The following is a 12,704-nucleotide window of genomic DNA, read 5'->3' as shown; positions in this document are numbered from 1 at the left end:
TACACCTGTCTAAACCACGAGCCGCCAGTTTAATAGCAGGCACCCAGCTCCCCATCACTGCACACAAGGAGAACTATGGATACTCCTCCTGTTATTCAATAGCTTAATTGTTGGAGCATTTGCCTAGGAAGGGGGGAAAGTGAAAGAAAGGGCTTCTCAACCACCTGCTTGTCAGGCTGGGGGCAAGGCCATGCTCCTCTCTCCCTCTGGACCTGGGTTGCTGTGCTAAGTATAGTGCAGTGCTCCTGGGACCAGGGCAGAGGGAAGCTAAAGACAGGCATGACATGGCTTCCCACAGCCTGTGGAGCAGTGCTGCTGGTGCAGGGTGGAGTGGCAGTGGACACTGTTTGCCCCCCAAGGCCATATGCTTCCCTCTTGGTGTCTGACTGGTCAGAGCATGCAAGCCTGGCTACTGTACGGCCATAAGGTGCAGGTGGTGCTGGGCTGGGTGCGCTGCATATCTCGGGTCAGGAAACATGGGCTGCTCCTCAGCTTTGGTCAACATAGCAAGGTTTGTTAATGGACACTGAGTTAGCGGTGGGAAGAACAGAGGGCTTGAGTCTGACTCATGGTTGGAGAGGCAAGGGCCGCAGGAGGTGGTGGGGATGCAGCAAGACAAAACCCAGCAAAACGAGCTCAGGCTATAATCAGTCTGATCAAGACCAACAAGAAGTTCACCAGAAGGAGAGGTTAGACTTCAGTTAGTCTGTCCAGGCAGTTTTATCAACAAGAACCCTGAGAACTGATCACACAAACAAGCATCTGATTAACTTGACCAGCTGTTGCTATCTTAAATCTGATGGGAAGATATTTTAGGGGAAAACAGGGTTAACATATTTATGCAGTGTAACCTTTTTTCCTCTGAGGAAAAATTCTCAGGGAGTTTCTGTGCTCGCAGCCTGCATGCATACAGCTGTGCAGTACACTTTACAGTCAGACTAGCAGTACCCCAGTTATATCTGTACCATGTCCACATCTGGGGGTCCTGGTGACTTCACACTTCATCCGAGTTACAAATAGGGCAACTTTTGAGATTAAGCCATCTGGGACAATTTCAGAAGTCCAATCTTTTGCTAAACAATTTGAAGTGTTTTCTTCCTAAATACTAACTCAAATGTTTACTGCCTACATAAAACCTGCTAATGGTAGAGCTGCCGAGTGCAACTGGGAAACATGAGGCTTTAATTGCAGAGTATGACTCAACAGCAGAGCACAGGGATTCGGGGTGGAGGCAGAAGGAGGGACTGGATAGCAACAGGACACAAAGGTGTATGTGTGCAAGAAAGAAAACCCGGGGCTTTGGGGAGTTTCCGCTTATGGTCTAGGTTGAAATGCAGAAGATCTGTTTGAATCATGCAACCCGGAGCCAGATTTTGACTCTCAGTGAAATAACCTTGGTGGCCTATCTGGAAATATAGATGAATTCATTGTAGGTGCCCCCAGGGATGCAATAGGTGTGTGTGGTTCTGGCACATGCAGCCAAGGAGCAGGAAGGGTGACTGTGCTGAGCTGCTGATGGCTGGGGAGCGCAGTGCAGGGTGGGGTGCCCACCGAGCTTTTTGATCAGCACATGGGACTTGGCACTCCTGAGTCTCGCTCTTGCCAAGGGTTGGATTTGTAAAGAGATTCTGTAACGTGTAGCCATTCCTTCAGGCTGTATGATTGAAGTTCATGGTAGTTACCTGTAAAGTTTGCTAAATCCAAACACCGCCTCCTCCTCCACACTCCCCCAGCACCCCCCATCCCACACACATGCACACACTACTTTACAGGTACATTAGTATGCCTGCTTAAAACTTTAGTGTGTACCAGTGATTCTATTTGAAATGTAGTGAGTACCCAATTATGACATGTAACAACATCATTCATTTGCAGAACTCTTTGTTTGATCCAAAGGTTAAAGGATTTTAAACACAAAGAAAACACAGCGCTTATTGACTGGAGCAATTGGATTCCTCTAGAATAGTATGAAACAAGACTTAACAACAAACTGTCAAGTGGTACCACCATGCCAGTGGGATACTTTCTTCTCAACTTCTGGCAAAGGAGTAATTGCCTCAAAGAACTCATTGCATTATTCTCAGGGATGCAATTCAAAAGATGTAGATGCTATGTCTCTACCTTCACTGATGTTATTAATTGGTTTTGAGACACATCCCCATTTTGTCATTTCTAAAGGTGAAGGCTGTTCTGTGTTTTGTTAATGATGACAGCATTGCTGAGAAAAAGGAAGGTGTAAAATATTTAACTTTAAGAACATGACAGATTAAATAACCTGTGGGGTCCTAATAATCATCAATCACAATGTAGGAGATGACAAGGTGAAATTTCTAAGATGACATTTTGTCACTTGGGGTAGTCACTTAAAGTGACAAATGCTATACATTCTGCTCTGAAGCTTCTTTACTCTAATTGGGCCAATTTTACTATCACACTATTATCCTGCACAGCAGAACTGGTGACAAACAAAGAGGCTTTTGTGATCTCAGTTGAATATTTTTCCATGAGCTCAAGAAAATATCTTCTTTGCCAAAAGAGAATGAAAATTGTCCCTGTATTTTCTGACTGGCCAGAAGCCCAAGACTCACGTCTGCCTGGAAAAAGTCTAATCTGTATTTTTAGTTCCTGCTTGCTTGTCGTGGGATCTTGCAGAAAAGGCCACAAGTCAGGGGATTTTTCCTGTTATGTGTTGAAATAACTTTCCTCACGATATAGGAGGAAAGAGAGGGCTAAACTTCCATTCCCGCACTCTCCACAATTTTGGCAGTCTGTTTCAATTTAGCCTTATTTTCTACAAGGCATCAGTACATAATAATTCCCTTTAAGCATATAACAACATGAAACTTGATTGTGTTAGCACATGCTTCAGTCTAGTTATTGGGAAACTTAATCCATTTTAGAAACGTTTGAACTTTGGAAGAAAATTTATCATCAATGGCTGCATGAAGAGTAGTAAGGAAGTGGTTCCCTAAGTTGTTAATGTAGTGTGAAATCCTGAAACAACCCGTCTTGTTTAAACTGAAAACAACTTATGTATTACCATTAAGAAACTTTGGGCAAAAGTATGTTTAGTAATGCTCATTTCTTTACATAAAATAAAATTATACTGGAGTGTAACGTGGAGTGTATGTGGAGTGGGCATATATCCAGCTGATCTAAAATACTGTCATTTCATGGAAGTGTTCAGCTGTTCAAGTGTATTGCTAGGAAGAAACAGTACTTTATTATAATAAGCATTGTTTTTCTGCATAACAGAAAACTAAACACTAAACACGATGTTTATATTCATTGTTTTGGAGACACTGAACTTGGAATACTGAAGGTAAATATTTCTCTCGAATCTTCAGCACATTTAAGTCTCCAGGGTTCAGATTAAGTGGTAGTTATGGTGAGTAGTTAGTCAGCATTATGCAAGGCACCAAAAATTTTATCAGACTACCAAAAATATTATGGTGGTGTCTCTTTGTCTGAAGAGTTCCATCTGCTTTCCCACACTTTCACTCTTATCCTCTACTCCATCTATGTATGTTATGATTCATAGAATCAAAGAATCATATAATAGTTTGGGTTGGAATGGACCTTTAAAGGTCATCTAGTCCAACTCCTCTGCAAGGAGAAGGGACATCTTTAACTAGATGAGGTTGCTCAGAGCCCCATCCAGGTTCACCTTGAAAGCTTCCAGGGATGGGGCATCTGCCACCTCTCTGGGCAACCTGTGCCAGTGTTTCACCACTCATTGTGAAAAATTTCTTCTTTATATCTAGTCTATCTGGTGCTCATGTAGCCCTAGCTGAACTGAGTGCTCGTCGTACCTGCAACCTACCTGAGCCACCACTGCTGCTCCTCAGGGCATGACTTCTGCTACACCATCAGTGCAGAGCTCCACTGCTCCATGGCTGCCTTTGAGTCCATCAGCTCTGCTTTTCTTGCTGTGTGCTGACCAACAGCTACAGCTCTCATTCTTGTCCACGCCCTAAATTCTGCCATCCCTAAATCCTGTTCCTCTGTCTCCCAGCTTATTAACCCTGCTCTCTGCTCTTCCTCATCAGTCCTGTCTGTACTTCACTCCTATTTGTAACCCCCCTTTATCTGCCTACTGCAGCCTCACCTCTCTTTCTTCCAAGGCTCCTTACATCTCACCGAGGTAGGTTGAAAGACTCAGCAGGTTTATCTCTTCCTCTTAGGCTGCCATCCTTCCATTATCTCTCAGGAGTGGAGAGGTGCCAGAGCTCCCTGAGCAGCTCTGTTTTCCTCCCAACCTTGTCCCCTGTCCTGGGCTTCTTACTGAAAAGCCACAATAAACTGTTGAAACCAGAAAGGAAGGATGCCATCCTCACAGGATGAGCTCTGATCTCAGCTAAAAACCCTGTTATTTTAACAAAGTTTTGAGTTGGTAAATGCCACTTACTGCAAAAGAAGTGCATGAACAACAGTCAGACTTTTTAGTGGTAAATTAAATTAGAATCTCAATATGTGTCTAATAGCAAGAATGGGATGTGAAAAACTGCCTAAAGCAGGGCACAAACAAATTTAAGTTCATTAAGGAGCTACAAGAAACTTTTAATTCTGAAGTTGGAATACTTTTCATAATCACAGACACACTATAGATCAGCACTGAAGGCTACTAATGAGGACATATACTTTGGTGGCACAAGACTTCAAAATGCATGATTGAGAAATGAAATGTATTATGAAGGAGTCTGCATCTAGTAGCACACATTCCAGCAGAAAAAATTCTTCCAGGAGACGGTAGGACTCAAAAAAAAGGTCTTAAAGGGGACTGACACAACACAATATAATAATTATTTGGCAGTGCATAATATCTTTATTTAGAACAATAAAGTATATGTATATAATGTAAATTCCAAATTTGAACTGGTATAAAAAAAGGATCTGGGAAAACGTCTATCTTTAAGAGGACACATATATACATACACATCACATTTTATAAACTTTGTTGATTACCTTCAGTCAGAATGTAACTATGCAAGACTGTGCTGACATTTACATTGAAATAAATGAATTTGCCCATGATACAACCAGCAAACGTCTGTGTCTCTATCACTAAAGAGTCTGAAGTTTCCGCGTTCCATCAATTTGATAACATAATAGCAACATGACACCATTACTGTAGATCTGCATTTAATAGACAGTTGAATCAGATTTCTGAATTAAAGAATGTTGGATAATTCTTAAACAAAAATCTAACTCAAAATATCTGTATTTTATATATACAGTTAGCTTTTCAATTTAATAGTTGTATTGTGTGTACTGAACTGTTTCAGCACATTACAAAGAGAGAGCAACAGAGAAAACGGAGCTGGTGAAGATCAGAATCTAAAAAATGTGCAGGTTGTACACGTACTCCATAGTATAGCGCATTTTATAAGCTTACTTATAAAATGACCGTGTGATGAATTAAGTACCATTAATTTATTCAAGTAAACACACATCTAAAGTAGCACATTGAGTTACTCAGTATATCACTATCTGCCTTTTATTCTCACAAGGCCACTATTAATTGCATGCAAAGTTCAACTACTCCAAAGGAAACCTAAAAATGTTAGTTTCTTACAAAACCACAGATATCTGAAAAACAAATTTGATTGATTGACTTTTGTATAAAAAATACAACATTCACTTTTCCCCAGTTTCATTTTAATAGAAAGGGTGTTTGTTTTCTAACTGTGTTAATGCATGGTCTTTGTCTACCCAAAGAGAAGACTGAAAAACTGATCACTCTTTGGAAGTTAAATAGCTTACAACTGGATAAAGAAGCAATTAAAGGACTATTTCTGCCATCCCTACTCCCACTGAACAGTAACTTACGATATTTTCATTGACTTCAAAAATGTCTCACAAGTCAATAATCTTTCAAAATTTCACTATGTCCATAGCAAGGGCCTCTTCAGTGTCAAGACAAATTGGGCACGAAAACTTTCAAATAATTTCACGATCACATTTCCAAGTGCCATGATATCCACTATATCCACGAATGTCTAGAATTGTCCTTCTGCTTTGCAAAATAATTAGGAATACCCAATGTTTTGTTCAGATCTCTCAAAAGGAGGTGCAGAGAACAGGAAAACCATGAGCTCCAACAACAGTTCTGCTACTCCGTGTGTTGTACTACTTTGGTGCACATTCAAAGAACAATGTTTGTGATGTGAAGCGGGAAGGTTTCTATATGCATTTTCTTTCTGTTCTCATGTAGCTTTAAAGTTGCTTTGCTCCACAGAATAGATTAAAATATCTGACATCATTATTTGAAAGTGAGTAGTATTTTAAGATGTTACTCTTGGAAGGTGAACAATTTGCAGTAGTCAATACAGGTTTAATGTATGTTTCAATTTACAACTGGTATTTGCTACAGTATTGAACAGTAGACTAAGGAGACTAAACCGTCGTGCATTTTGAATATTAAAGTATAATTTGGGGCACACCAATGTGCAACATTATCATGTATTTGATTTGTCTGGAAAAAACCACATTTAGGAAAACTAACATTCTTATGAACAACGAACATTAATAAATACAACATTTTTGTTTAACTGAATTTAAGAAAAATACTGTAAAACCACAAATGCATAAGCTTGCTTTGAGAACGTATTGTATAGCAACACGAAGTATTTAAGGTTTTTGTAAAATATGTAAGGATGATTGCTTCCATTTACTGTGGATGCTTTTCCACTGTCAAACCAGTACGCAGTTATTCTCTGCGTTACCAGCAAGATGCCAATTTTCCATCAGTTAGGTCATGCTGACATGTCTTTCAGGGTTACTCTTAAACAAGTTTGAAACACAAAGTCTGAGGGCCTTGTGAGTAACGAACTACACAATGTCAAATGAGACTGAGCTGCAGATAGGGAATTCTGGTTTTTTGATCTTTGCAGAGCTAAAATTTGGAATACACTTGCTTTTTAGAAGTGATGAGCAACCTTCATTATTTCTAACTAAGTAAGTGGTGAGTGCTCAAGCATCTTCTAAATAAAAATGAAGACCTAATTCTCACACTAAGCTTCTTTTGATCTAGTCTAAGAGAAGTTCCTCAGATGATGCAACCCCATAGTTAATGTTAATGGATCTATGCTAATTTATACCAGCTGAGCAGGAACTGAGGACCCTTCTCTGCCACCCAGGAAGTGCAAAAAGGCCTCAGTATAAATAAAAAATAGTTCCACATGATCAAATCCTTGTATCAGTGAATTCATGAGATGTTCTGACATTGATCTCGGTTAGGGTCAAAATTCCACAGAGAGTGTCTACATGCACACATAAGCTCTGTCATCAAACACTGTAAGTTTTAGAAGTTTTTTCTTTTTGGTAAGTATGAAAGACAAATCAGTTTTACCAATAAAACACACACACACTTACGCACACACATGTATATATTATATGTATGTTATCTTTTTATGCATAGTTCTCAAAAAATTCAGCAGTTGATTAAAATTTCTGCAAGTATTCTTAAAAAATTAAGTAACTATATACTTTAAAGAGAACTCCAACTTTATGCAAAACATTAAAAGGGTGCTGGGGTTTTTTTAGGTTTTCAAGTTACTTAAACTAAAAGTCTTGCTGACCTGGTGAGTTTGATGATAGATGACATTTGTCATCTGAAGTGAGCCACCTTTACCTTCTGAAGTACAACCCCCTAATACAGATAAATAATTCATACCCCATATCTGGAAAGAGCCAAGATGAAAAGATGCACAACTACACTTGTAGCTTTTATCATGGTATTTTTAGGATTTACTTGAAAATGTGTGTCTGTACATCAGTCCTGTACAGATTCCATGGATGCTGTAAGAGCAACAGATGAAGACGACAAGTGGGAAACAAAGCCTTTCTCTTTTGTTTCGAGAGAATTAACTTTAAGAGTGGAGAATGCCAGGATATTAAAGCTTACTAATCACTTAAAACACAACACAAACATTAATTACAGCTGATGTAAGTAAAAGCTAAATAGACTCCCAGGATCTGTCAGATTTTCTATGCTATAGATTTAAAGACAAGGTATCAATGGCATGCATCTTCAGTGTTTAAAATGCATTTCATGAGTTTGTCTTTATTCTGATGTTTGAACGCAATTCAGACTCTTTACTTTCCTTTCCCTTGGCACGGCTGGAAATTCCACCACATGTGTTCACATACACAGCAGTTACAGTTAATGCTTTGAAGCTCCATGAGGTATATTCACCTCCTGTTTACTTTGCCTTGATCCAGTATTACTTCTGAACAAAGACCACCAGTGCGATGAATTCTTGAGGCTTTCTGGGGTGGGCAACCAGCCACTTTGCATCCGACAGAGACCACATGTTGCTGTACACACGACCTTTGCCAGGCACAAACACAGCTCCTTATCAGTAAAAGGCTAGAACACGGGTCCATGGCATGACATTGCTTTCAAGTTTTATATACAATATTGAAGAGTACGTTATATGTATCCATTTCTGCATTTTCTGTCAGTTCAGAGAACTCCATCTGAAGACACCAAGGTAAGGTAGAGGACACAGAACTTAAATTAAGGATGCAAAGGTATTTATGACTTTCAGTGATTACACATAGTTGGAGGCATTTGAAAGATGCTTTTTGTTCAGGACATGTACTTGGTTTGCCAGAGTCAGCTGCAAGTATTAATGCAATTAAAAATCCCCAAATGCCATACAAGGTAGATATTCACATAAGATACAGTCCTGCTAAGTGCACACTCTTCTTGTCGTTGTTCAATTCAGTGTTGGTTTCACAGTAACAAACACAAATTGTCCTCATTTCTATATCATGTCTATGGAGTCATGGGCAGCAACAACAGATGCAGACTCAGTCTGTCACTCCAGAAGGAATAAGAATGTGCTTAAAGCTGCTTCATTTATGAAGCGAACATGGAACTGTTACCTGCCTGAAGAGAAAAACATAAATTATAATTTCGCCTATTAGTTTTCCTCTCAGTATTACTAGACAGTAGAGATTTTCAGAGACATGTAACAGACATTTTTTCGTGTAATTTTGGAAGTAGATAAATTCAACAACACTTGCATAGACATTCCTTCATTCTGAAAGAAAAGTTATTGTTATAAGATGTACTTTCCTGGTCCAAGAACACACTTGCCTGCAAAAGCTCACTGATGTCATCTATGGTGACAAAACAACTCTCATGGTTTTACAAAACTGTTGTGTTTGTGCATTTTCATATCTGGCAATCTCTGGCAGCAAACTTCCCTTTCAAGTCATCTGGACAAACCAATACCCAACTGAGTTTATTTACATCTTTGGAAAAGTCAAATGATTTCTCCAATGCAGTGATGACTTCCCTTCTCAGTGAGCAGATGTTAGAACAAAGCAGTTAAGGAGACTGGAAGTCTCTGAAGTTGTAGCTAACTTGATCACAACGAATGCTGTGGAATACACCTGCGAGTGACCACTACAGGATGAACTGCAAAACCTGAATTGCCTGTTACACTCTTGCACTGCACTTTCCACTCACGGTATAAAATGAAGCATTCGGTACTGCCGGAATCTTCCAGACCCTTGCCAGAGATGCCGTGGGTTAATTACAGCACAACTCCTGCTGGAGGAAGCCCCTTGCCAGAGATGTGTACCGTTCTGCAGAGGACAGCTGGGACCAAGAAAGCTCACTTGCCTTTGCTGTTCACTCTCACATACTAAAGCAAGAATGATGTATCTGATAAGGCTACAGAGACTGTAAACTGTGATGAGTAAGCAGCAATTAATAGAAGCTCATCTCCACTTCGCCTGTTCTCCTACACTCACCTGCTAGTTTAAGGATTGTGTTTTTAGGTCACGCTGCTTTGACACAGCTGTAGGACAACAGATGAAGACTCCTACATATCGGCTGTCATGCCAAAAAGGAGAAGCAGTAGCTGTTCTTTATTTTGGAACTCTAGCATATTTCATTTTGTAACATCCACAAGTTGATTAAAAGTCATGATACAGGATACATTATCTGCTAAAGATCTCAGGTACAAACAAAGCCCACTGATAACAAGTTTTATTTTATTTTTCCCAAAATGGACTCTGAATCACTTTAAGCAGCCAGCCAAAAGCTATTAAGCCTATGGTAAGACTCTCAACCGTAACAACTTACCAGTACACGAAACAGTAACAGTGTTGAGAGAGAAAAAGCAACAGCTACACTTGTAGATGTTCCTTTTCTTTTTGCTGCAACATACTGAAAAAAAAGGTACTTTATTACTACAGTGCTAGTGTTTCAAAGAAATAGAATGGAAGGGTTTATCAGTTAGTTACAAGAAAAGTATGAGAATTTATGTTTGCTATTAGGTCTTCCTAGTCATAGATTCCTAGTCTTACAAATTTCTCAAGGAGGAGAGAGAAAAAAAACATATGCCGGGTATTTAAGAAGACATCTGATGGAGAATGTAGCCTGTAAGGAGATATATATATATACACCCCTAAGTCCTTTTCTGAATTTCACGGACTTCTTTGCCCAACTCATGTCCAAGCAACTTTGAATGTATTCAACTATTATTTCTAAGGTATATTTGATTGACTGAGTTACACAGACTTTTTTTTCTGCTTAAAAATCAGATAAAGCAGTGTTTAAGCGTTTATCTCAAAGATAAACTTACATTTGTATATACATCTATAAAACGAAACAATATACCTTATTTCATTTTCCTCTTGACAGTCATGACATTGTGTAGTTTCATCACTTTCTGGTCTGGATTTGGGATGTGTTTTCTAGGAAGAAAATGCATCAAATATAAATATTCTAAAGTTTTCTTTAACAACTCCCTAAAAATTTGCTGTATGTTTCAGTTTGCTTCCAATTTTCAATATCGAAGTCATCTTGCAAAATGTAGGCCAAATCTTGTCTTCTATCATACATCTGTTGCTGGTATAATCTTACTTTCAAAGCCTTTGTATTGTAGGCAGGGGCACAAGGGGCACCAGCAAAAGAATCCTCATCTCTATATGTAATAGGAGAACTGGGAAATTGGGGGAATCCTATGTTTTTAATTTCCAATTAGACAGCCATCATGCTGATGAGACAGGATTTGCACTTTGGTGGTGGAATTCAAGCATTTGACAACATAGATTTATATTTGCCTGTCACACAGTTCAGTGAAGATCAAAAGAGATGTCTCTTGCTTTCAAATGCAGAATGGTTCTGTTCTTCCCACGGATCCCCATAGCTACGAAAAGTCGTATCACTATGTAAACAATTAAATGTAATATTTCTCACCTTCCAGTATATGGCTCCCAAAATAAAGCCAATAAGAAGAGACAGCAATGACGTCAGTGCTATGCTGATCCCTTGCAGGCTGGAGCTGGTAATGAAGCCAAGTGCCTGTTCTGTAATTACAGGTGTTCTCGTTAGTGAAGGCAGATTTATAGCAGAAAACTGTCTTCAGGGCAACACTATTAGCAAGAGCACTTTTATGCACCACCTACATAACAGCAACTTAAATGGCAGCACAGATACTTCAAAGTGTTGTGTACATGAGGTACACTTCATACAAAATCTCACAAATTTTTGACCACAAGGATGCTCCTCCAATATCTGAAATAGCTGTGCTGAATAGTTCCAACACTAATTCTCTTTCTGTTATTTGTAGAGATTTTCTCCTCCCGCACTTCAAAGTTTTGGGTTTATCAATTTTTAAAGGTCTTCTTTTGTAACACAAAGTAATTCTTTGGAAGAGAATATATCTGTCACCATGCATTTCCTTAAGTTCTGCAAGACCCATCCCACTGACTGCAGATAGATAATTTGCCTTACCACTAACAAACGACTAACATGAGGCCTCTAGAGGGAGGTTAATTTAACAAAATAAGCCTGACCACTTCTAACACTTGTCTGGAAATGTCCCACTAACTTCAGTAAGATCAAACCCTTGTACCTTGAAGTCTAGCTCTGTGTTATTTTGTTGTAACCATTTCTTGATAGCTTTTTACATTTTATATGGAAGAGCCTAGTCCTTTATGTACACAAGGAATTCCATTCCCCTCACAGGGAGCTGTATGCATGCTGAGACTAAAACGTGGCCCTCCAGTTATTTAATCAAGAACAGGATGCTGGGATCCACCTTCTGAAATGCAAAGTGAGCCACAGGAGACTGCTAGTTTAGACACCGTCTACCCAGTTTCAATTCATTTCAAGATTTGCCGCCTGCAGCTTGAGTGGTGGGTGTATTGTCAGATTACAGGGAAAGAACCGAACTGTAAGCACTGGAAAAGTGTAGGTGATTAGGTACAGAAATGAAAATGGACTGGTAGCACTAGAAATCTGTGTGACTCATGCAAACAGCCGATGTCTAAGCACGTATGGTATGATATACTGGGTCAAGCAATGGGCATTTAGTACATTGTTAAACAGCCTCTAAGAAAACAATTTAGTTTCAAAAGGAGCATTCTCATAACTAACTAGCAACTCATTTTCAACTCTGAGATTTTATGGTTGTCATTTTGCAAGCTTTTGCACAAGTTTTTTTTTTATGTCTGAAATTCAGCTGTGTTTTCTGGAGTCACGCTAGACAGAACTAAAAAGTAAGAAAACAAAAAGTCTGTATCTTATATACTCATATACTACATGTATCTCTGTCTCTCATGCACTGTTTACAAACTCTAGGTTCTGACTATAGGGGCTTGAATTCTACTTACATCCGGTAGACTTGGCACACTAAAAGGAAACATCAGTCAAGCAGAACCGATGCTAGCTTACCATG

At 39.2% G+C, this 12,704-nt stretch overlaps 1 protein-coding gene across 1 annotated transcript in view; it reads right to left on the bottom strand.

The window, feature by feature from the left end:
• Positions 1-10,146: 10,146 nt before the first annotated feature.
• KITLG (KIT ligand) overlaps positions 10,147-12,704 on the bottom strand; it is a 27,411-nt gene continuing 24,853 nt past the window's right edge. Inside the window, exons 7-9 of the mRNA XM_010285948.1 lie at positions 11,222-11,331; positions 10,640-10,716; positions 10,147-10,186 (exon numbers count right to left, since the gene is read on the bottom strand). Of these exons, the coding sequence (XP_010284250.1) occupies positions 10,147-10,186; positions 10,640-10,716; positions 11,222-11,331 (227 nt within the window). The remainder of the gene's footprint in view (positions 10,187-10,639; positions 10,717-11,221; positions 11,332-12,704) is intronic.

The sequence above is a fragment of the Phaethon lepturus genome, unplaced genomic scaffold (assembly GCF_000687285.1).
Source record: "Phaethon lepturus isolate BGI_N335 unplaced genomic scaffold, ASM68728v1 scaffold19784, whole genome shotgun sequence".
Classification (NCBI taxonomy): domain Eukaryota; kingdom Metazoa; phylum Chordata; class Aves; order Phaethontiformes; family Phaethontidae; genus Phaethon; species Phaethon lepturus.
The sequence above is the reverse complement of the archived record's forward strand: the minus strand, read 5'-3'. Positions and strand labels throughout refer to the sequence as shown.